At 41.9% G+C, this 27,060-nt stretch overlaps 1 protein-coding gene across 1 annotated transcript in view; it reads right to left on the bottom strand.

Annotated features, from left to right (window-relative positions):
* Positions 1–6,097: 6,097 nt before the first annotated feature.
* Positions 6,098–27,060, bottom strand: part of LOC124596111 (acetylcholinesterase-like) — a gene marked incomplete at its 5' end in the record, with an annotated part of 44,927 nt that continues 23,964 nt past the window's right edge. Inside the window, 2 exons of the mRNA XM_047135126.1 lie at positions 6,098–6,560; positions 12,286–12,602. Coding sequence (XP_046991082.1) covers positions 6,098–6,560; positions 12,286–12,602 — 780 coding nt within the window. The remainder of the gene's footprint in view (positions 6,561–12,285; positions 12,603–27,060) is intronic.

Here is a 27,060-nt window from a genome sequence, read left to right as displayed (position 1 = left end):
CATACCATAGTATTGTTGTAATTCATTTATAATTTTATCTGACAGGCGACCTCTAATGGTTTTACCATCTGACAAAATTTTGTCCTTCAGATTCTGTTTCAGTTTCCTTAGACGAGTGCCCATTCGTTTCTGAACATGACCGACACATTCTAGTTTAGTTATTGTCTTATTGACATATGGCATGGATTCTGTAACACTTTTGTATGCCTTGGAGTCCCCATCTCCAAGGAATTTTGTGTAAAATACTCCCCGTTCTTTTTCTGATCTGCTAAACATTTTCACAGCAGCGGCAGCCTCCATGCCTCCACTCGTACCTTCATAATTCTTGCTACATATGTGAGCTGCTTCTATCTTACCAGATGCACAATGGTAACAATGTTTAGTGAGCACTTCATAGTCCAAAACTTTACCGCTGTCCACACTAGTAACAGTAGCAACAGCATTTTTGGATGTGTGACCCCTTTTCTGCCAGGTTCCATCAAAAGCAACAGGGATATCTGGGTTTCCTTCATTTATATATTTTGCTTCACTGGCAGCAGCTTTCATTGATAAATCTGCTACAGACTGAACAGCATCTCCTATCACTTCAGTGTAATTGTCAATTTTAGCAGGTGGAGGTGGAAGATTCATTATGGCACAAAATGTTTGAGCAGCAGTATGTCCTTTACCAATTGCTCTCATTGCATACATTAGCCTGATATTACTCTCAAACAAATTGCTACTGCATGTTTTAGAGCTCCAAAAACAGGTCTCATTTTCACAACTGGCACAAACTATAGCAATTTTGCAGGAAAGTCCTATAGATTTTGTTATGTTCATATCAAAAGAACCTCCACAAAGATTACAACACAAACATTTCTTCATAAACTCAGTAAAAACAGGAAAGTCGACTAAAACATATTGTTCATTAGAAGCTTCATCTGTAATTTCACTTGCACAGTTTGATAACTTCTTTTTTGATGCACTGGTGGGCGTGTCTCCTTCACACATCTCAGCTGTACAAACGTCAGAACTTTCACCAGCATCAACAGGTGCTGAAGCAGAATCACTTGAACAAACGTTATTTGTAAATCTATTACCGCGAAACTTTCGCTTTTTAAATAATGATGCACTCCTAGGCATCGTAGAAACTACGCACTCACCACTGAAAGTCAAAACAAGACAGATAACAAACTCCAAATGAGCGACAAACTAAACTCGAGGCTCAAAACAAACACTCACAGATCAAAAACTGAACAATAAACACAGCTAGTCGTAAAAACAATGGTACCTATGGAAGGATCAAAGATTCTACAACTGAAGAGTGAAATCCACAGCCTTCTATATGTAATGTTTTCGGAAATGCGAAGATTTAAATGTGTACAAATCACAAGATGGGTAACTTTGCTGGGCGCACATGTAATTTTGAAAAATTAAATAAAAATACTTCCAATTGGAATTTCTTAACAAATTTTGCACCATTTTAAGCAGAAAATTTCAAATTAAGTTATAAGGTTAAAAACTGAAAATGTGAATTTTTTCCATTTTCCGGCATTCCAACTCCCCTTAAAGGTGTAGGAGCACTTAACATACACACACCCCTGTACTGTAAATATATTTCATCTTGGTCTTTGTGGCCAATGACACGAATCGATTCAAATACATCTGCAGCATTCACACGATGATCACTGGCCAGCAAAAGAAACTGTACATTCCCAACGTTGTCGTGCAGCATGTGTACAAAGACTGTGTACCACTTTTCAGGTTCTCCAAGACAAAACCCAGAGTTTAAAACCTAATTGCTAGTTGCGAGGCGTCAGATGTGTTCCTCTCAATCTGTTGTTTATTTGTACACATTATCGCACGTCCTTTGTCTTCTGCTGTTTATTAAGTAGAAATTAATTAGCATGCCACGGATTACGCAAGTATTTAAAAAAAGTTTCAACAATAGTGTAGCCTCATGTATCCATGTATCCATGAAGTACGAAAGGTAAAAAAAAAAAATTTATATCAAATCGCCATACACAAAAGGCTACAGATCTTAAACGTTTATTAATAAATCAATAAATTCCTTGTGTGAGTCTGCGATCATTATTGATTTCTTGCGGAGGAAAAGTCTAATTGGAGTACTTGTTTGGATGTTGGCATTCTGGCTGATGTGGAATAAAGTAGTGAAAATAAGTGTGAAAAAAATAATTTCAACGGGTCTACACCAAAGTATTATGCAAAGCAGCACAATAACTAAAGAGTTATAATGAATGTTGCATCAAATATTTAATAAAAAAATGACGCTGATGGCAGATGACAATTGTTCCTTACACGCTGAAGATGTGTACGTAGTGATCGCAACAAATATTCGTAACTAACAACGTGTAATAATTAGAATTTCGAGGAATTTCGAGATAGTGAGGAACAGTGCTGGAAGAACACTAGATTCCTGCGATAATTAGTACGTGAAGCATCTGCACGCGCAGAAGTGTGAGTGAATCAGGTCGATCGTTGGCCATCCGCAATTTTGCAATTGCCTGTGTAATGAACTCCGCGCGTAGTGAGATAACAAAGAGGGGTACTTTATAACTCCTAGCACGTTGTTTCTTACACAGAGAAAATTCTGTTGAACCACTCTAAGTGTCTGGAGAAGTCCTCTTCCAGAGGTGAAATGAAATCTTCAAAAACTTCAAGGCAATTTGTGGTGTGCCCCTACTCTTAAACTCGATAAGTAACCCTTCCATTTTCATCAGACATTCCATGTGATAACGCAAATTGCTACCTATCAACGTACGATGTCGCTGACATTTACTTTACAGAACTGAAGTGAAACTACTGTAAAGTTTTCAAGGTGCCACACCACGCTCTATCGTGTACTTAGCACAGCACGTCGTTCTCAAGCAAGCCGACCTCGGTTCGTGGTGACAAACCTCTGCCACGGTTTAAAATGTCTATTATTTTTTGCTAAGTTACGTTGCTTGAGTTACGTTGGTAGACGACCACCTCTCACTTTACGTCTCACCTGTTCTGTTATTACTATGATAATTGCAATGTTGCAACAAGAGATGGTGCATTTGAATTGTGTACCATAAATTAAGAAGAGATGCTGTCTGAAATCCCTATTTACCAATAACTGTATTCAGTATATGACACAACCAGTCTGCTCGGCTCCCACAGTTAACAATTGGTACGTGACGGAGCTTTGATTACCAAATTATTTGCAGCGCCCTCTAGCTTCAAATAATAATGCCGCTGGTGCTTTGCTGGTTGTGATAGTGAAATACTACATACCAAAACACTTGCATGTCTTCCCTCTTGTATCTCGCTGCAGAAAATGATCTGCACAAAATTAATCGCAATAGCAAGGACACTAGCAATGTATAATAGAAGTACAGTGTGATGTTGTCCGAAGATCAAGGTTACTAATTCTCCGTCATGGTAAAGACTTCTGGCCTTTCCCTATATCTCTGCCACCGTACGGCAGTTGAAACCAACATATCCCTTTCACGGCCGTCCTGGAAAATCATAAAAGAAAGATATTCAACTAAGGAGTTTTAGGGTGTGTAGCTGTTGTTTTGGAAGTACTACAGAAACGAAAATTTCAATAATGGAGCAAACTTCACAGTTTGTCTCTCCAGTAAACTCTCTTGCCACAGTAACATACCAGTGAACTTAATAATGCCGTAGCTTTCTGCACATTTACGATTAAAAATGATCTTGGTGATTAGTAGAATTCAAGATAATTCCTCCACCTAAAGCAGCTTCGCCAGGTCTGAATGACTCACTGCAGTTCATTTTATTTGCCTTAGGTCAGTGTCACATTCCCTCACTACATGAGACACTGCGAAGAGTGTCTTATAATCAGACTCAGGATCTTAGTATACTGTTTGATATGAAAATGCCGCTAGTCCCCTTGCGAGCCAAATACTGGCGATAATAATCCTTTCACCAAGTGTATCCGAACGGGCTTCTTCCGAATCTAGAGACAATGTACGAGGGTAGACTGAAAAATTCTCGGAACAGAATAGAAACAAACGAATATTCAGTGTAGTCCCTCTGAACACTAATGCACTTGGTCAAGCGATGTTCCGATGCATGGATTCCATGTCACAAATTAAATTCCTCCAGGCTTCCAAAGCACTTGTCTTTGGGTGTTAGTTCTTCGTTTGAACGAAATGTCTGTCCACCGAGGAAAATTTCGAACTTGGGGACGAGATGGAAAGTTGATGGAACCGAATCAGTCGAAGTAGGCGGGATAAGATTGGTCTGGCATCAATTCGTGTCTTAGATCACGTATTTTTGCCACAGAAACAAGAGTTGTGTATGTGGGTGAGCACTGTTTTTATGAAAGATGATTTTATTCCTTGATAAACCTTACCTTTGTTCCCGTATATTTTGCTACAGTTGGTCCACGCTGTTACCGTAGAATCGTCTCGTAACTGTTTGACCAATGGAAAGATACACCACTGACCATTAAAATTGCTACACCAAGAGGAAATGCAGATGATAAACGGGTATTCATTGGACAAATAAATTACACTAAAACTGACATGTGATTACATTTTCACCCAATTTGGGTGGATAGATCCTGAGAAATCAGTACCCAGAACAACCACCTCTGGCAGTAATAACGGCTTTGATACGCATGTGCATTGAGTCAAACAGAGCTTGGATGGTGTGTACAGGTACAGTTGAGCATGCAGCTTCAAGCCGATACCACAGTTCATCAAGAGTAGTGACTGGCGTATTGTGACGAGCCAGCTGCTCGGCTACCATTGACCAGACGTTTTCAGTTGGTGAGAGATCGAAAATGTGTTGCCCAAGGCAGCAGTCGAACATTTTATGCATCCAGAAAGGACCGTACAGGACCTGCAACATGCGGTCGTGCTTTATGCTACTGAAATGTATGGTTTCGCAGGGATCGAATGAAGGGTAGAGCCACGGGTCGTAACACATCTGAAATGTAACGTACACTGTTGAAAGTGCCGCCAATGCAAACAAGAGGTGACCGAAACGTGTAACCAATGGCACCCCATACCATCACGCCGGGTGATACGCCAGTATGGCGATGAATACACGCTTCCAAAGTGCGTTCACCGCGATGTCGCCAAACACGGATGCAACCATCAGGATGCTGTAAACAGAACCTGGATTCAACAGAAAAAATGACGTTTTGCGATTGGTGCATCCAGGTTCGTCGTTGAGTATACCATCGCAGGCGCTCCTGTCTGTGATGCAGCGTCAAGGGTAACCGCAGCCATGGTCTCCGAGCTGATAGTCCGTGTTGCTGCAAACGTCGTCGAACTGTTCGTGCAGATGGTTGTTGTCTTGCAAACGTCCCCATGTGTTGACTCAGGGATTGAGACGTGGCTGCACGATCCGTTAATGCCATGCGGATAAGATGCCTGTCATCTCAACTGCTAGTGATACGAGCCCGTTGGGATCCAGCACGGCGTTCCGTATTACCCTCCTAAACCCACCGATTCCGTATTCTGCTAACAGTCATTGGATCTCGACCAATACGAGCAGCAATGTCGCGATACGATAAACCGCAATGGCGATGTGGTACAATCCGACCTTCATCAAAGTTGTAAACGTGATGGTACTCATTTTTCCTGCTTACTCGAGGCATCACAACGTTTCACCAGGCAACGCCGGTCAACTGCTGCTTGTGTATGAGAAATCGGTTGGAAACTTTTCTCATGTCAGCACGTTGTAGGTGTCGCCACCAGCGCCATCCTTGTGTGAATGCTCTGAAAAGCTAATCATTTTATATCACAGCATATCTTCTTCCTGTCGGTTAAATTTCGCTTCTGTAGCACGTCACCTTCATGGTGTAACAATTTTAATGGCCAGTAGTGTAGTTTATGAGATTCCTTTTCGCATCTCAGGAAATCGCATAATTATTCGTTAGCGACCCCTGTATAACAGTTCAAGTAACACACCAGGATAAAAATAAAAATCGTAATATGTTCATATATCATTTTCTTTCTTTGTGCAGTGTTAGGATTCCACAACGTGCGGCTATGGCCGGCGATAAAGGGTCAGCATACTATTTTATCAGTCGATTCGCTGAGTGGCGTGCATCACTTGAAACTATTAGACTGCTAAATACCGCTACGCCGGGTACTCACCCCGTCTTGGCGAAGTTGGCCCAGTAGCGCATCATGCGGCGGCTCAGCTCGACCTCGTGCGGCGTGTAGCCCTTGCGCGGGTCGAGCGGCTCGCCGAACACGTAGTTGATCTCGTCGCCGTGCATCACGCCCGTCCACGACGGCCACGGGTTGCCGGCGGAGCGGTGCTTGAAGTAGTACATGTACACGTTGTTGCCCGTCTCCGCGTAGCGGTGCGCGAACTCGTTCACGTTGCACGTGAAGTGGTAGTCGCCCACCATCTTGTCCAGGGCGTCGCGGTTGCCGATCGGGTCGTCCGGGTTGGCCCAGTCGGTGTACTCGAAGACGATGGCCTGGCGGGCCACGTTGTTGACGTACGGGTTGAGCTCCCGCACCGCCTTGAGGTACTCGTCGCGGCTCACGTACACGTCCTCCTCCTTGCGGAACAGCTCCGTCAGGTAGTAGATGATGAAGTAGTACCTGCGGGAGCGTCAGGGTGTCTACAACTCGTACCGAAGCCAGTGAAAAATAACAAGAGAGGAAAGATTTGTTCGGGACAGGGGTGAGAGTTGACTGTAACATATTCCCGTTGCCACACTGCGTTAGCAGTAAACGAAATCGAAGTGAACTGTATGTTAAGTTCACGGCAAGAAATAATAAAAAAAAGACTGAGGCATGCCGCTGATGCTGTAATACTGTCGGCAATGGCAAAGACGCTGTAATACTGTCAGAAACTGCAAAGGCTGCAACATTAGTTGACCGCAGTGTAGTGTCTTGAAAAAAAGTTGTAAGTTGACTATCAACAGAAATAACTGCAAGTCTCTAGATGAACGGAAGGTTCCAAATGATTAGAAAAGAGCACAGGTAGTTCCAGTCTTCAAGAAGAGGCGTCGAGCAGATGCGCAAAACTATAGACCAATATCTCTGACGTCGATCTGTTGTAGAATTTTAGAACATGTTTCTTGCTTGCGTATCATGTCGCTTCTGGAAACCCAGAATCTACTCTGTAGGAATCAACATGGATTCCGGAAACAGCGATCGTGTGAGACTCAACTCGCTTTATTTGTTCATGAGACAAAGAAAATATTAGATACAGGCTTCCAGGTAGATGCCATTTTCCTTGACTTCCGGAAGGCGTTCGATACAGTTCCGCACTGTCGCCTGATAAACAAAGTAAGAGCCTACGGAATATCAGACCATCTGTGTGGCTGGATTGAAAAGTTTTTAGCAAACAGAACGCAGCATGTTGTTCTCAATGAAGAGACGTCTACAGACGTTGAAGTATCCTCTGGCATGCCACAGGGGAGTGTTATGGGACCATAGCTTTCCACAATATATATAAATGACCTAGTAGATAGTATCGGAAATTCCATGCGGCTTTTCGCGGATAATGCTGTAGTATACAGAGAAGTTGCAGCATCAGAAAATTGCAGCGAAATGCAGGAAGTGGTGCAGGGAGTGGCAACTGACCCTTAACACAGACAAATGTAATGTATTGCGAATACATAGAAAGAAGGATCCCTTATTGCATCATTATATGATAGCGGAACAAACACTGGTAGCAGTTACTTCTGTAAAATATTTGGGAGTATGCGTACGGAACGATTTGAAGTGGAATGATCATATAAAATTAATTGTTGGTAAGGCGGCTGCCAGGTTGAGATTCATTGGGAGAGTCCTTACAAAATGTAGTCCATCAACAAAGGAGGTGGCTTACAAAACACTCGTTCGACCTATACTTGAAAATTGCTCATCAGTGTGGGATCCGTACCAGATCGGGTTGACGGAAGATCCAAACAAGAGCGGCACGTTTCGTCACAGGGTTATTTGGTAAGAGTGATAGCGTTACGGAGATGTTTAGCAAACTCAAGTGGCAGACTCTGCTAAGAGAGGCGCTCTGCATCGTGGTGTAGCTTGCTGTCCAGATTTCGATAGGGTGCGTTTCTGGGTGAGGTATCGAATATATTGCTTCCCCCTATTTATAACTCCCGAGGAGATCACGATTGCAAAATTAGAGAGATTCGAGTGCGCACAGAGGCTTTCCGGCAGTTGTTCTTCCCGCGAACCATACGCGACTGGAAAAGGAAAGGGAGGTAATGACAGTGGCACGTAAAGTGCCCTCCGCCACACACCTTTGGGTAGCTTGCGGGGTATAAATGTAGATGTAGATGTAGAAAATAAGGACACAGGAATGTAGTCGAATTAAATCAGGCGATGAGACAGTAAAAGTAGTAGACGAATATCGCTACTAGTGTACAACGTAAAGGAGGATGTAAAACGCAGACTAGGAAGAGCTGAAATGGAGTTTCTGAAAAAGACAAATGTTATAATGTGCAGCATAAATTTAAGTGTTGAAAGTCTTTTCTGAAGTATCTCTGCTTGAACTGCAGCCTTCTACAGTTTTGTGCAATGTGGACCAAGAAGGGAATACACATTTTCGAAACTGGGAGCTACAGACATACGTTGAAGATTAGATAGGTAGATCGAATGCTCAATGAGGAGACACTGAATGGCATTGTGTAGAAATGAAGTTTACGGTAAAATATAATTAAAAGAAGGTATCGCTTGCGAGAACACATCCTGAGGCATCAAGGAATCGTCAGTTGGTAGTAGAGGCAAGTGGTTGGGTAAAAATTTGAGAGGTAGAACAAGCCTTGGACACAGTCAGCAAGTTCAAATCGATGTATGTTGTAGAATAGGCCAAGATGAAAATGCTTTCAGAGGAAAGGCTACAGTGGAGAGACGCATAAATCTAATCTTCGGACAATAATCTGTGGCGGATAATGAACACAAAAACAGGTAACTCAAATTACACAGTTACTCTAAAGAGACATTAAAATAGGTTTGATTTGATTGGCTGTTGCCTGTAGTTGTATAGTTTATTACCTTATTCATTATGAACGTGATAGAATCATGGCACTCAGCAGCCCCCGTATACTTCATGAACGAAAGTTTTCGGTCAACACATTTAGGCAGCGTACATGTGGTGTATAATTTGACCGGCTATTCTTTCTAAAGACATCTTCGCATCATCGTCACATTTTACTATTAAGACAAGCTATCACCATTGCATTGGCTGCCGGTTAGCCATTTTGAAGTGGTATACAAGGAACGTTTTGTGCTCCAGTTCACGCAAAAATCTGTTCAGATAGCATTGGTGATCTTCCAGATCTGGAAGAATGAAATTACAATGCTGCGAGTAATGAGTATAGTGGGCAGGGGTGCTACAAATGTAGTGTGTGGACAAAGTTGGAAATGAAGGTCTTACGGGGAGCGTGCTATAGAGCGTCTGCCATGTAAGCAGGAGGTCCCGGGTTCGAGTCCCGGTCGGGGTATACGTTTTTCAACTGTACCCATTGATATTTAGCAAATCCTGTAACCAGCTAAAGGTCTGGATTTCACTATTTCACTATAATTTCATGAAAAATTCTTTCCTGTATATATGTCATCAGATCCATGGATTGAGAAACTAACGTCCTTGGCAACTCTTTCACAAGTGCCAACAACGTTAAATGAACAATCTATGGATGTGATGATGACACATAAGTATGTCAGTTATTTTGTCATTCCTTACATATACTACAGCGTGTTCTGCTGACGTCCAGTTCAAAATTGTTAAACATTGAAAACTGGAATTGTGGATCTAACATTAACTTTGAACCTCAGCCACTAAAAATTAACAATCAACTGATGTTTGGGGCTATTCTCTCACATCGGGAACATTATGCGGGCACCTCCACGTCGGCGTTAAAGGTATGTTTACAGTTGTGCCACTTCCTGTGGGCACAAGGTATGCGCAACCGTTGCACGTAGAGGCGGCGGTGCATCCACCGGTATAAAGTTGTCCAGGCCTCTGAACTGTGCGCTCAGATGCGCAGGGATCTCCCCACCAGTGGTCGAGCGGTTCTGGGCGCTACAGTCTGGAACCGCGCGACCGCTACGGTCGCAGGTTCGAATCCTGCCTCGGGCATGGATGTGTGTGATGTCCCTAGGTTAGTTAGGTTTAAGTAGCTCTAAGTTCTAGGGGACTGATGACCACAGATGTTAAGTCCCATAATGCTCAGAGCCATTTGAAGCCTTGCGAACTGAAGGTGATGGCGTACGCTTTCTACAGTTCAAGCGACCAATTATTAAACACGCCCCTTGGCTTTACCATGGATCATATATAGTTACATTGTCTCGAATTTCGCCCCCTGACTTACGTAACGCTGACCGTTGCAGGTTAGTATATATGATCCCAACTATTACACTTTTCCGATACTCTCAGCAGCTATACCACTGTCTCGTGGAGTAATAACGGGCATGGAGACGCGCCTTCCCCCTTACGTTGTAGCTACGGCAGGAATGCAATTGAGGCATACTGTTTATCGCCAAGGTTACCGTGAAATACTGTGAAGTTAACACTTAATTAATGTAAACAGACCATGTAATAATGAACGGAGTGTCGGTATTTATTCTGTAGATTCAGTGGCTTACATCGGGTAACTGCCGCCCAGTGAAACTGCGATTCTGAGAACCGCTACCTTCCGAGCGGAAAACTACCCCATCCCCCCAACCACGATCGGTTTGGTTAACACCACATTGATGTTTGGCCTGTTTTTTTCGTTTATTGAGATCAATATTACTTTACAATTCAGTGAAAGATTGTGTAATGGTTCTTTATTTACGTGACCATTGCGGCACTCCTACCCCAGTTCTTGATACCAGTAATATCGAACTACTTTTCTGCGAAGTATCAGACATATTTTTGTGACAATATTCACATTTGGTTTTATTAATGTATAGGTACTCCGATGTATCGATATATTACAGTGACATTGTTCTTGTGTGTATTCATCTCTGTGAGACTTTCATAATCTTTGACTTACTTGTAATCGTTTTGGCGTGAATGCGCACATAGCAGTCTTTGTTTCACTTTGTAGAAGTTATGTTGTTATTTCGGTTTGTAAAAGAACAGTCAAGTCATGTGTTTGGTTAAAGTGGAAATTAAGTATGTGAAGATTGATACAAAACTGTTTTCTTGATGATGTGACAATTAAGAAGAAGTATATGTGAATTTACAAGAAGTTTATTAAAAATGTGGATCGTAAACACCAAGTCAAAAATTATTTCTACCATGCCATTGTTCCGATCTGGTACTGTTTGATCACTAAGAACTTCCTGAAAAACGCATTTGTTAGGTCTTCAAATACTGCTAAAATACAGATCCGGACCTTCTAGCAGCCAAAGTGGAATCACCCTAGAATCAACAAGATGAGCCGTAACGACTTCGATGAGATCTACGTGGAAATCCATTCAAGATAAGTGCCAAATTAATGTCTTCTTTACAGTGACCTCATTATTTCGATTCTGACGATACCATCCACAGTTTTGTTGTTGCTCGATAAAGCGAACATATGCTGCGTGAGCAACATTATTAATCTGATTTCTAATCCACTTTTCAAGTGGTGGTATTGTTAGAATAAACATTCAGTAAATCTATAGTGTATTATGTTGTTTTCAAATACAGTAAACAGTAGTTCAAACCGGCATTGCTTGCAGCAATGTCATTCAACTTTCATTTCTTTACATTGCATCTATGAAAATGCACCGTCAACTACGAACATAAAATGTAGTACATACGCTTTAGTTGCGTTGGCTCATTTACCTTAACCTAGTAGTCATAAACAAGTCTTAAGTCTTTCGTACCACAGGGAAGCAGAACTTGTGGAACAGTTGTTCAACACATTCCAAAAAAATGGCTCTGAGCACTATGGGACTCAACTGCTGAGGTCATTAGTCCCCTAGAACTTAGAACTAGTTAAACCTAACTAACCTAAGGACATCACAAACATCCATGCCCGAGGCAGGATTCGAACCTGCGACCGTAGCGGTCTTGCGGTTCCAGACTGCAGCGCCTTTAACCGCACGGCCACTTCGAACACATTCCAATCTTGATTTTGTAATTTTCCTTCACACATGTCCGACCCTTCCCGATTTAGTGACTTCTAACACTTCTTGCTTTACTTTTTCCTCTCTCGCCAACCTCCTACCTCTTTCTCTCTCTTGCCTACTTCTGTAACCGTTCCCCACTGTTTTCGCATGCCACAAATGTAAGAACTCCGTCCGTATGGAAACGGTGCCCAGAGCCATGCCCCAGATACGTCACTCACAGAGATCTTGCAATTTGATGGTAAAAGTGTAGGGAGTAATAGCTGGTTGTTACCCCTCTTCGGTGTTGCTGCCCATCATGATGTTGGTCTTCTTGAAGTTCTTGGCGGCCAGCGAGCGCTGCGGAGTCTCGTCGAGGATGGCGCCGTCGATGATGGGCACGAAGGGGAACTCGCAGATGCCGAGCGTGCCCCACTCGTTGTTGACGAGCTCGGTGGCGTTCTTGCGGCGCAGGCAGTCGATGACGGACGGCATCTCCGCCTTGGTGTGCGGGCAGCCCACCGCCTCGGCCAGCCGCAGCCCGCGCAGAATCGACTCCTCGCGGTCGATTATGGCCCACGGCGCGGTCGGCGAGCCGGACTGCATTATGGCCTGCAAATGGGTCGCTACCATTACTGCTCATTCGCTTCCAGTCGCGTAGCACGCAAAAAATCTGGCGCAGCTTACGTTTTCTTATTATTATCAAGTTTTGGAGGCATTCGTAAGCGTATGGTTACATCTCATCCTGCTCCACTCATCAATACCGTTCTCCATCTGAAAGCGCGAATTGTAATTGTCGAAGACAGGAGCTACGGTTCCAAAGTAATGAGTTGAGATGTGCTCGCGTCTGAATAATGAAGTCCTAATCATGCTAAAAGACGTTATTGAGATGTCAGATGTATACATTCGATCGCGAATATTGTGTGTTAAATGTTACATAAATAATGTAGCCTTTCGAATATGCGTGTCGTGTACTGTCGATTAATAATTACGAGAATGAGTAAATAAGTAAGTCACAAACTGGGATCTAGAGCCCAGAACCGCATCTACCAGTCTGAAATTTACCTTTCTTTTCAGCATACTCCCTTTGTAAAATTAAACACTTATCATCTCATTGGACAAGGCCTTAAAAGACTACAGAATAGAAATCTTGTGGCAGCGTTTGCGTATAACGAGTGACCTCCCGGAAAATAACAAGTTTATTTGGTTCCTTAAATTATTGCAACGGGAAACAGTGTGCCATCACTGTATAAGCAAGGCGGCTACGACGCTCCTTATCTGTGAGTCTCTTGTACTTTGTTCAATTCCTATGTCCAGCTGAATACAGATTTTAACCAAATAGAGTTCTAGATGACCTGACTGCAGATGAGGAATTCTCGACTTTCTCGACTTTCGAAAGACGTTCGACTCATTTCCGCACTGTCGCTTGCTCCAAAACGTGCTTGCTTACGGCCTATCCGATGACATATGGGATTGGATAGATAGTTCCCTAACAGACAGGGAGCAGTATGTCGTCCTGAAAGGGGTGACTTCAACAGAAACAAGCGTAACTTCAGGTGTGCCCCAGGACAGTGTAATAGGTCCGCTGCTTTTTACAGTTTACATAAACGATCTGGTTGATAGTACTGACAGCGGAATTAGACTGTTTGCAGATGATGCTGTAGTCTACAGGAAAATAGTATCACACTTAAGTTGTGAACAAATCAATGAGGATTTGCAGAAAATAAATGCTTCGTGTAATGACTGGCAGTTATCTCCCAATATCAGTAAGTGTAACCTACTGCGTATAACAAGGCGAAAATTCCCAATGTACGAGTACAAAATAAATGCCCAGTCTTTGGAAGTGGTAACATCCGTCAAGTATCTGGGTGTGACTATTCGAAATTATCTCAAATGGAATGATCAGATTACACAAGTAACGGGCAAGGCGAACTCGAGATTGCGGTTTATTGGTAGAATCCTGAAGCGATGCAGTCCTTCAACAAAGGAAATAGCTTACAATACGTTGGTTAGTACAGTCTTAGAGTATTGTTCTTCTGTATGGGCGCTTCAGTCCGGAACCGCGAGACTGCTACGGTCGCAGGTTCGAATCCTGCCTCGGGCATGGATGTGTGTGATGTCCTTAGGTTAGTTAGGTTTAAGTAGTTCTAAGTTCTAGGGGACTGATGACCTCAGATGTTAAGTCCCATAGTGCTCAGAGCCTTCTGTATGGGACCCCTACCAGTTGGATCTGATTCAAGAGATTGAGAAGGTCCAAAGAAGAGCGGCAAGATCGTGACTGGTACATTTAGCCACCGCGAGAGTGTTACAGATCTCATAGGAAGTTTGAAGTGGGACACACTTGCAGATAGACGGCGTGCTAAGCGGAAGGGGCTGCTCACTAAATTCCGAAATCAGATTTTCGCCGAGGATGTAGAGCATATATTATTACCACCAACTTCCAACTCGCCCAGTGATCACCATTCAAAGATAAGGGAAATTGGAGCTAGTACTGGGGCGTTCAGACAGCGTTTTTTGCCCTCGTGCGATCCGCGAGTGGAACAGACGGGGGGAAGTATGACTTTGGCGCGTATTGTGCCATACGCCACGCACCGCTTGGTGCCTAGCGTAGTATATATGTAGATGTAGAGGAATCATTGGCCGCGGAACAATGTGTATCGGCTACGTTCCACACGACATAAGCTGCATCCTTCAAGATACGTATAGGTGAGAAATTTAAAACTATGCCGGCCTGTGTGGCCTAGCGGTTCTAGGTGCTTCAGTCTGGAACCGATCGACCGCTACGGTCGCAGGTTCGAATCCTGCCTCGGACATTGATATGTGCGATGTCCTTCGGTTAGTTAGTTTCAAGTAGTTCTAAGTCTAGGGGACTGATGACCTCAGATGTTAAGTCCCATAGTGCTCAGAGCTATTTGAACCATTTAAAACTATATGCGGGGTTCTGATGTTTGCGACTTGCGGCATTCTCATGTTTGTGACTTATTTACTGACTCATATTCGTACCTGTATCATGGAGATTTTTGGGAGATGTGAACACGCGTAGACTTGGTGCTTTAATACGAAACAGTAATGCAAGAAAAAGTATAGGCTAGATAAAAATATTTCACTAGTGGCTAAAAATTCACTTTTTTAATCGTGTCGTCGAGACTACGTACATCCGCGTCTCGACGTTACGCTCGTATACGTGGACGGGAACTGAGTGTCATGCAATCATGTACAATGGGGCGAGAATCATTAAACTATTGCAAAACTGTGTCAGTCAACAATTAAAGTACGAGTTCGGATAATAATAGACTAATTGGAGTGCAGCCCACATTTTGAGAATATTTTTATCGTATGAATATATAAATTCTACGAGATTCTCGTGTGAGTGGTTCCAGCGTGTCCTTCTCCAGCATTGTAGACATTAACTGAAGAGTGGTTCTCCAGCATTGTAGACATTAACTGAAGAGTGGAAATGTCACACACTCCGCCTTTCACAAAATTCGTTTTCTGTGCTATTGTGTTTTTGGCACTCAGTTTCATGCCCCTATACTTGTTCCAAATCCTAAATCGTGGAGAAAATGTTTAAAACATTCATCACTAGATGGTATATGACGTTTGTGTCAAGCGGTTCTTCCCTCTGAAATTTATATATTTATTTATTGTTCCGTGGGACCAAATTAAGGAGAAGTCTCCATGGTCATGGAACGAGTCAATACATGAAATTATAACACGACAGTAGAAACAGATGAAATGAAATACAAGAAACGTATTCAGGCGACAATTCGTAAGTTTAAATAAAGAAAATCAACAATGTAACACTGGAATTTGCTTAATTTTTCAGCTCTTCCAGGAGCTCCTCGACAGAATAGAAGGAGTGAGCCATGAGGAAACTCTTCAGTTTGGACTTAAAAGCGTTTGGGCTACTGCTAAGATTTTTGAGTTCTTGTGGTAGCTTATTGAAAATGGATGCAGCAGAATAGTGCACTCCTTTCCGCACAAGAGTCAAGGAAGTGCATTCCACATGCAGATTTGATTTCTGCCTAGTATTAACTGAGTGAAAGTTGCTAGCTCTTGGGAATAAGCTAATATTGCTAACAACAAACGACATTAAAGAAAATATATACTTTGAGGGCAATGTCAGAATTCCAAGTCTATTGAATAGGGGTCGACAAGACGTTCTCGAACTTACACCACATATAGCTCGAACTGCCCGTTTTTGAGCCAAAAATACCCTTTCTGACTCAGAAGAATTGCCCCAAAAAATAATACCATACGACATAAGCGCATGAAAATATGCGAAGTAAACTACTTTTCGTGTTGAAATGTCACTTATTTCAGATACTGCTCTAATAGTAAATAAAGCAGCATTTAGTTTCTGAACAAGATCCTGACCATGGGCTTTCCACAAAAGCTTATTATCTATCCGAACGCCTAGGAACTTGAACTGTTCCGCCTCGCTTATAATATGCCAATTCTGTCTGATCAAAATATCACGTCGCGTGCGTCAAAACCTCCTCCATTTAGTTGATGCACTAATTGGGTGGTAGGCAGAGATCATGTAATGCTTTGATTGTGTCAGTGAAACATAATAGGAATGGAAGAAGATGAAGTGTGTTTCAAAAATTGTAAAAAGAAGTTGAAGAAGTGTGCAGACGAAAGACATTTTTCTGGGAAATATTATGAAAAGTCTTTTCTTCCTCAATAGCACACGGAGCTATGCAGTGAACCTCGCAACATCTGATCCCGAAAAGGGAGTTGTACTAAGAACAGAAGTCAACAACGAAAGATGTTTCTATTGAATTTAGTGTTATTGTACTCCTGCAAAAAATGTAAGGGGACAGAAAACGTTTTTGTAGACCACAGTTCCACCATTTAAAACATTATAGCTGTATCTCTTGATTTGTATAATCACAAATCAAATGTAGAGCTTCAGAATTAATGGCAGCTGAAACAAAACCTTCCTAACCGTCACTTACAATCAGTCAGTAAAGAGGTACCGCTGCTGCTAGTGATTATGTGTTTAAGGACACAAAACGTCTAAGGTCATCAGCCTCCTGTTCACTCCTTAGGACTGAAATAGTGAACACCATCTGTCTGCTCTTTGAGTTAATTCTGCTGATAAATGTAAGAAAGTTTTCTAAACATTTACGTGTCGTGCTACTGAGGAGGAACATGGGTAGAACTCCGGTATTGACCCAGTGAGATTGGGAAACCGCCTAAAAATCACGTCCAATCCGGTTGGCATACCGGGTCTCCCGGTTATCCCGCCAGGCGGATTCGAACCGGGGCCGGCCGCCTCGCCGTTCGGAAAGCGGGCGTTTCAACACGCACTAGCATCCGGGTGGGCTTTCCGTGGTGTAGTGCCTAGATCGTTCACAATGCCTTACTTATTTTCTAATGTGCCTCATTATTTTTTGCAGTGATGAGGCTGGCGATATATTCTATGCTATCAGAATACCTTCTGAGTCTCTTGGATACAAATAAGTCACGTGAAAATCATAAATTGTATTTGATTCCCTTGGAAAATTTGTGATTTTGCACTTACAAGGGGAGGCCGCCAATTGTGAAATTCAGATTCGATTCATACTGCGCATAATGAAAGCTCATGGCCAGAGGTGTAATGTGGCGAAGCACCAAGATGCACTTCTCAGCCGTTGTCGAGAAAATCGACAGTTAAAAGTAACCGTTGCTTTGAAATACTCTCTACGATGACTAATTTTCTACAGCGACGTGGCGCAGCGGTAAGCGCTCGGGTTCGTAAACCGAAGGTCGCTGGATCGAATCTCGCGCCATGCAATTTTTTATTATTAGTTATATATATATATATATATATATATATATATATATATATATATAATTCCCGGCAATCAGTTGCAACAATTATGCATATAATAAGTTGTTGAAAGTCGTTTGTCGTGGAAAAACTGGCGACTTGGAACATCATTATGTTTGTATTTCACAAATGTTATTAATTGTCTTCATAATGTTAACCACGTATAGTTAACGGAAGACGTAGAAACGATATTCCGAAACGAATACGTATAGCGTAAGTCAAACGTCCGAATTAGAATAGAGACCCCACGAACATAAATTTGCTGTGGCAGGTATGAAATATAAACTTCGTTACTCGCTCGTTACACTTGAAGGACAGATGTCGAATGGGCCGAAACGAGCCGCCGAGTAACAGCGTAGTTGCCTGCTAACTTCGAAAGAATGTAGATGCGGTCCCTAGCGCAACTTATAACATCGTCGAAAATCAGTGCAGACGAGAGAGCTTTGGTACACCCTGTTAAACAAACGGGAAAATGGAGGCGGTACAATTGGAGAGCGATCCGCCTTCACCAACATGCATAAGCAATTCATTAATGTTCGAATGACAAAAAACTAATAATAAAAAAGGCTGTATGGCGCGAGATTCGATCCGGCGACCTTCGGATTACGAACCCGCGCGCTTACTGCTGCGCCACGACGCTGTAGGTAAATCATTCATCGTAGAGAGTATTTCTCCGCAACGGTTACTTTTAACTGTCGATTTTCTCGACAACGGCTGAGAAGTGCATCTTGGTGCTTTGCCGCATTACACCTCTGGCCATGAGCTTTTATTATGCGCATTATGAGTCGAATCTGAATTTCACAATTGGTGACCTCCCCTTGTTAGAACGTTTGAAATTTCCAAACTCAAATTTATTACAGGGACAAACGCTAATGGTCAATTACGAGCCTGCGGCTGAGAGTACTGCGACAACCTATGTAACTGAACATTGACATGCACGGCGAATAGCTATCAGCAAATGGTGAAGGGGAAGACGGGAAGGGAGTACAAGTCAGGGATATTATTCAATTTGTTCACTGAGCAAGCTGTGAGGGAAACCTATGAGAAATCTGGAAACTGAATTAACGATCAGGGAACAGAAATAAGAAATTTTTCGGAGGTGGCGAGAGTTTTGGAGAAGCAGTTGAACGCAATAGGTACGTTTCGTTTTTCCCGTCTTCTTCATTCTAGAGTATCATTTGCACGGAACGTCCTCAATTATCTGTTGGATGTATTCCGACCTCTGTATTCCCTACAATTTTCACCGTCCACAGTTCCCTCTAGTAATGAGGAGGTTATGTCTTGATGCCTTAACACATGTCCTGTCATTCTGTTTGTACTTCTTATCAGTGTTCTCCCAATTTTCCTTTCTTCGCCGATTCTGCGGAGAACGTCTTCATTCCTTGCCAGTCCACCAAATTTTCAACATTCTTCCGCAGCCCTACGTCGCAGAAGTTTCGATTCTCTTCGGCTTCGGTTTTCGAACTGACTATGATTCACTAGTATACAACCCTGTCCTCCAAACTTTTTCTCAGAAACTTCTTCCTCATGTTAATGCCTATATTTGATACCAGCAGATTGCTCTTGGCCAGAAATGCCTTCTTTGCGTGTGATTTCCTGCTCTTTACGTCGTCCGTTGTTAGTCCGTCATGGTTATTTTGCTCCCGAGGTAGCTGAATTGTTTAATTTCGTATACTTTGTGACCATCAAATATGATTGTAGGTTTCTAGCTATTTTCATATCTGCTACTTCTCATTACTTTTGTCTCCTTCCGGTTTACTTGCAATCCACATTCTGTATTGATTAGACTGAGTATTAGATTCATCGGCTCCTCTAATTTTTCATCACTTTCTCTGAGGATAGCTATGTCATCAGCGAATCTTATCTCAGATTTCATTTCAACCTGAATTTCAGACGCACTCTTGAACTTTTTTCTTTTTAATTTCCGTCGTTCCATCATCGACGTATGGACTAAAGAGTTAGGGCGAAAGACCGGATCTCTGTCTTACATCCTTTTTAATACGAGCACTTCGTTCCTGGGTTTCTAATTCCATTGTTCCCTCCCGGCTCTTGTACATATATTACCCGTCTTTCCCCGTATGTAACTCCGAGTTTTCTGAACATTTCGAACATTCGCATCATTTCACATTGTCGAATGAATTTTTTAAATCGACAAATCCTATGAAAGTATCTCAATTTTTCTTTATTGTTACTTCCATTATCAAATGAAAGTCAGGACTGCCTCTCTGGTGTCCTTACGTTTCCTATAGTGAATCTGATCGTCATCTAACAGATGTGCAGCTTTCCTTTTCATTCTTCTCTACGTTTCCCTTGTCAGCAGCTTAGATGCATGAGATATTAAGCTGATGGTGCGATAGTTATCGCACCTATCTGTGCTGACTATCTTCGAAATTGTGTGCATGATGTCTTTCCGAAAAACTGATGCTATGTCGCTATTTTCATAGAGAGTAGAATAATAATTGCTACCAGGTGATTGATACCAATTATTATTCTACGCCCTATAAAGAAACAGTCATGGACTTCAGCTGCATCCATTATGGATAAAAGTCTTATAGATCTTATACACCAGCTTCACTAGCCGTTTCCGCCAATGATTTGATAAATTGGGATGGAATGTTATCTACCCATTCTGCTTCATTTGATCACGAGCCTACCGGGGCTATCAACTGAAGACATAAAGTCTGTAAATGACTCTGCGATCATTTTGTGGCACTTTATTTGTAAACACCGTCTTATCACACAAAACTTTTATGTTTCACTATTACCGATATCTGCTTCTGCCATTCTCAGGTCTGTCACAAATAAAAAAGGGTGGTGTAGCAGCTATGTTCAGATAGTGATATACGAGAAAAATAAAAAAAATATATTTAAATGATTAACCGGCAATGCATATCAGACATACATACCGTAAGATATTCTGATTGAGGTATCAGCGTCATAATTATACATGTGGCACATAGTAAGCGCTGGTGATGACCTGGATGCGTCTGATGCTTATACAAATAACAGAGACCAGCAGAGGGCTACAGCACATGAGTAATCAGTAAGGTCAATTTAATAGTCAAAATGCAGAATGCGTAGTCATTAATTAAAAATTTCTTCACACAGGAAAATGAGCAGATGGCAACAAAACATGTGCTTACATACAATGGGTGGAATTAGACACATACTTAAAATCCACATAAAAGGTGCAAATAATAATAATGTTAAGCTTTCCGCCTGGCAAAGAAAAACACACAATTGTGTACAAGCAGTATGAAAAGCTTAAAAACAAAATAACTTCTATAAATCGAAACCTTCCAGCATGACAAAACAATTAAACCATAACCATAAGTGTAAGTAATTAACGAAACAGTGACTGTCAGTTAAAATGTTAGTAATCGATAACACATTCGAAATGGAATCTCAACGGCGCTACCTCGTGACTTCTTTGCACGAAGTTCTTGTTTTCCTGTAGCGGAACTCGCAGAAGAAGGTGCAGTCTCTCGCCGCTGGTGGCCGGCGCACACAAACGCACGCCAAGCTGCTGCGGCGGTCGATGTTGCTCAAACTAGTAGGTTTCTGAATACATCAAAATAAGCACTCAGGTTAAACTCATTCGGTTCACTCAGCAGTAATTCCGGTTGCCGTTTTCTGTGTACATAAATCTCCATTTTTACAAGTAGGTTCAGTAATTGCCCCTTTGGTACCTTATGCGACACTTCCACATTATCCTCTATGTTTTCCACGGTACGTTTATCTTTATCCAAAAAATCTTATTTTGATTCTGTCTAAAATGAGTCTTGAACTCCTTCCTGTCTTCCTGTGTGACTCTTTTGGCAGTTGATCTTGTAGACACCAGATTCTAAATATTTGTGCAATGCCGTTGGAAAATGCACAATCTTATGATATAGCAACAAACATCTTGCCCGCTGGATCTGTTGTTTTCGCCTTATCAGTATTTTGTGACTGCACTTATTCTTCCATTTCGTCGTTAGGGGTGAAAGGTAGTTTTAGCATTTCGTTGATCATGGCTCTGAGAATGCCCATTTATGCTCCTTAGGGTGGCAGGATTTCACATTTACAATTGACAGAATTGCACTAGCTTTCAGAAAAAGTTGAGGTAAAAATTGGATTTAAACGAAAGGTACAGTTGTTTCTAGGCTACGTCACGAGGGTGGCAACAACAGTAACAAATATATAGAATCTGATGTTTACAAGATAAACTGTCGGAGCTGTGACAAAGTCTATATGGGTCGGAAGACAAGTAATTTAGAGGCTCGCTTTAGAGGGAAAAAATATTGCCGAAATAACAGCGCTTTTACACTTTTGGATAAAGAAAAACATGCGGCAGGAAAAGGAGAGGATAAGAAGAAAGTGTTGCATAAGGCACCAACGGGACAGCTACTGAACCTACTCGAATATACGGAAACGTTTGTACACAGAAAACGGTAGCCGGAGTTATTGCTGAATGAACGGAATGTTTTTAACCTGAATGCTGATTTTGATATATGCAGAAACCTACTAGTTTGAGCAGCGTCGAGCTCCTAGCAGCTTGGCGTGCGGTTCTGTGCGCCTTCCACCAGCGGCGAGGAGACTGGGCCTTCTGACCCAAGTTCAGCCACAAGAACTTCGTACAGAAAATTGGAAATTTGTGGTAAGGTTCTATGGGACCAAACTGCTGAGATCGTCTTCCCCTAGGATTACACACTAATTAAACTAACGCTAAGGACAACACGCACACCAATGCCCGAGGGAGGACTCGAAGCTCCGATGGGGGAGAGCCGCGCGAACCGTGACAAGGCGCCCCTGACCGCACGGCTAACCCGCACGGCCTTCGTACACAGAAGCTACGGGGTAGCGCCATTGAAATTCCTCTACGGGTGTGTTACCAACCACCGACTTTTTAACTAACTTTCACACTTTCGTTAATTACCTACACTTACGGTTATTATTTAATTGCTTTGTCATGCTGGAAGGTTTCGATTTATAAATGTGATGTTATTTTTAAACTTTTTATACTGGCTTTTACACAACTGTGTGGTTTACTTTGCCAGGAGAGAAGCTTCCAATTATTATTATTAGCACCTTCTATGTGGATCTTAAGGGTGAATCTAATCCCGCCGATTGTATGTCACCACATGTTTTAAATGTTTTTTATTCCAGTCTTTGATAACAATATCAATTCTTTTGACGATGACTGGTTTCAGTCAGTAATGACCATCCTCAGATGTACAATATAAAAATATATACATGTAGCAGACTTTTAAATATAGATAAATATTATAGAAACAAATTGTGATATAGTAAAAGACGAATGCAGTTACCCATACTGTATCGCATTTCGTTTCTATAATAGTTATCTGTATTCAAAAGTCTGCTACATGTATTTGATCTAATGTGTTATTATCAAATTATATTTCTTACGTAAATGATGACTTCATCTAACCCCACAGTAGCGACATCTATGTACGATGTAAGCAAATTTATTTCTGGTAGCTACTGTACTTTAGTAGTCAGTTGCAGAAATTACCGTGTGGACGATGTGATCTATTCTACACCTTATTTCAGATCTATGTGACGATGCTGTGCTGAGTATATTTATATGTTTTGACGATGCCATTACGGGTCTTATTCACTTTAGGACGTGCTGTAAAAAAGGTACGTTTCACCGTATTTTATCTGAACATTTCCCTGGTTATATGATAGTATATTGTGATACGTAATGCTGTATTGTGGTGAAAGACATGCTGCTCACTAGTTGTATATATTTTTATATTGTAGATCTGAGGATGGTCATTACTGACTGAAATCGGTCATCGTCAAAAGAATTGATATTGTGATCAAAGACTGGAATAAAAAACATTTGACAGTATTGGATCACTGTTCATATACGCTACTATGTCGCAGCTGGTGTGTACATGTTTCATTGTCAGACACTCACTATCCTATCTGAAGTTATTTTAATTAATAACTACGTATACTGCATTTTAACTATTAAACTGACAATACAGATTACTCATATGTCCTAACTACAGTGCCCTCTGCTGACCTCAGTTATTTGAATAAATATCAGACTTTTCAGGCCATCACCAGCGCTTACTCTATAACACATGTATAATATTGACGTTGATACCTCAATCAGATTATTTTATTGTATGTATCGCTAATGTGCCTGTCTGTTAATGATGTAAATTTTTTTTATTTTTTATTTTTCTTATGTATCATCAGATCCGTTACAGATTTTCCTTCAGATAACTGAACTTAGTTGGTTACACCACCATGCTTTGTTTGTAACAGATCTGAATACGGTAGTTGCCGAATTCGGTAATAGAGATTTGTAAAAGTTTCGTGTGATCTACACGGCCCTATAGAAATAATCTACCAGACCCTTTTAAATTCTAACACTGGTGGCGTGTTTCCGGGGTCTCCCGCGAAGCCGACAACCCGCAACGTAGCACCGCTATGCGGGTCGTCGCTCCAGTTCCGCAGGCGCACCGACCGAAGTCAACCGAACTTCGCCTGACCTGTATCAAGCAGGTTAGTTCAGAGTGCGCGCGCAAAAGCTGTAGAAGCGGCCACATCTCTGGACAATTTGCTGCATCCGCCAATCTATTTTCCTCAGACACTCCGAGGCCACATCGCTAGACCAATAGCCACCTGGCAGTCATCCGCCATGCGGATATAACTACCCTCGCCCGGTGAGCAGCAGGCAGTTTAATTTTATGCCTACTAATGACGTCTAAGAAGACGGACTGTTTCGTTTGCAAGGGCACTGTTCAGAAGACAGTGTCAGGCAGAGATTTACTTCTGTTGTTTTCGAAAAAATTTAAGTTGTCAAAGAAGTCATTCCTTTATTTTCAGGGACTTTTCTTATTTGTTTTGGACTGTTAACGGACCCAGAACTTATATCTGTGAACATAAACTGAGGGTTCAATAAATTGACTTTTGAGCGTAATTAACTGAACTGTGAAAGTGCCCCAAGCCGGGAAACTTCAACTGGATCCTCCATGTCTTCCATACCGACTCCACTTTCATATCCTATCTCGTTATCAGGTAAGTCGTCCGCTCACAGAGACCTTCAGTATACACATTCCACGTATCCGATCTCTCCTCTGCGTTAGCAGGGGCTTTCCCACTGCAGTCTTAATGTTACCACCGGTGCTTATAATTTCACCCAAGGTTCGTTTGACTTTTCTATATGCCAAGTCAGTCTTTCCGAAGATCATTTCTTCTCCGATTTCTTTAAACATTTCCTGCAGCCATTTCCCCTTGACTGATTCCACTTCTTATTAATTTCATTTCTAATGGATTTCTATTGCTGTATTCCTATATGTTTGTACCACCTACTTTCGTCGATCAGTTATAGTAATTCCTCTGTTATTATAGATTTCTTGGCAGTTACCTTCCCTCGATCTATATTAGTCTGTTCAACACATGTGACTACTATTTTTACAGATGTCCTCTCCTCCTGAATTGAAATGCTTACCGTGATATTCCTTACCATCGCAGTATCCACATTCTTAGCGAACATCAAACGCATCTCGTCATTCCTCAATACTTCAGTATCCCACTTCCCTCCAAATTGATTATTCTGGGGTATTGTTTACTCTTCATCATTACTAAATTGTGATCTGAGTATGTATGTTCTCCTGGGTACACCTTACAACCGAAATCTGATTTCGGAATCTTTCTTTGACCGGGATGTAACCCAACTGGAGTCTTCTCGTGCCTCCGAGCCTTTTCGAAGTATATCTCCTCCTCTTGTGATTCTTAAACATGGTATTCGCTATTACCATTTCAAATTTTGCAGAACCCAATTAATGTTTCTCCTCTCTTATCCCTACTGCCTATCCCGTATTCCCCAATAACATATTCCTTCCCCTACAAACGCTTTCCAATCCTACACGATTAATAGATTATGATTTCCCTTAACATACTGAATTACCCGCTCAATATCCTCATATACTCTCTCTCTCTTTTCATTTTCTGATTGTGACTACAGCATCTGAACAACAGCCGGCCGCTGTGGCCGAGCGGTTCTAGGCGCTTCAGTCTGGAACCGCGCGACCGTTACGGTCGCAGGTTCGAATCCTGCCTCGGGCATGGATGTGTGTGATGTCCTTAGGTTAGTTAGATTTAAGTAGTTCTAAGTCTAGGGGACTGATGACCTCAGATGTTAGGTCCCATAGTGCTCAGAGCCAAGCCATCGGAACAACAGCTGTTGGCGTCGGTTTCCTGTCGACTTTGGTGAGAACAACCCTATCACTGAACTGCTCACAGTAACTCACTCTCAGCCTTACTTTCCTGTTCATGACGAATCCTCCTCCCGTTATACTGTTTCCTATAGCTGTTGAGATTTCCCTATACTCGTCGGCCCCGAAATTCCTATTTTCTTTCCATTTCACTTCTTTGATCCCAACTTTATCTAGACTGCGACTTAGAATTTCCCTTTTCAGATTTCCTAGCCTTCTCATCACGTTCGAATTTCTGACATTCCATGCCCCGACTCGAAGAACGTCATCTTTTCCCTGATTATTGGATGTTTACCTCACGGTCACCTTGGCAGTCCCCTCCTGGAGATCCGAATGGGGGACTAGTCCGGATTCTTCTGCCAATGGAGAAATTATCAGGACACTTTGTGAATTACAGGCCACATGTCCTGTAAATATACATCATGTGTCTTAAATGCAGTGGTCTCCATTGCATCCTGCATCCTCAAGCTTTTCATCATTGTTGATTCCTCGACCTTGTTGGGTCAGTTTCCCACTCCAAGCGCAAGATTGTGCCCTGAACCTCCGTTCACTGCTACGTCCTCTTTGACAATACCATTGGCAAGCGAGGGTTACTTTTTACGCCGTAAATTTATGGCCGCTATTTCTGATAAATTTTATTCAGAATTTAACCTATGGTTGAATATGAACCCAGGACCATGACTTTTTGATTACTAATCAAGGGCAGTACCCATATATCACAGGTTCGAGATAAACATCAACAAAAGAAAAACAAGGGAAGCGTTATATGGTCGAATTAAATCAGTTGATGCTGAGTTAGGAAATGAGACACTAAAATTAGTGGTTATGGCTTGCTTTTTGTCAGCCAGTTACCTGTCGATGGTCGAAGCAGACGAGGTGTAAAGTACAAACTGGAAATATCATGATAAACGTTTCTAAAGAAACAAATTGTTAACACTGACAAACTGGTAATATCAAGATAAACCTTTCTAAAGAAAACAAAGTTGTTAACACTGACAAAAAATTGAAATTCACGAAG

The sequence above is a fragment of the Schistocerca americana genome, chromosome 2, assembly GCF_021461395.2.
Source record: "Schistocerca americana isolate TAMUIC-IGC-003095 chromosome 2, iqSchAmer2.1, whole genome shotgun sequence".
Lineage (NCBI taxonomy): Eukaryota > Metazoa > Arthropoda > Insecta > Orthoptera > Acrididae > Schistocerca > Schistocerca americana.
This window is presented reverse-complemented; position numbering and strand designations above follow the sequence as displayed.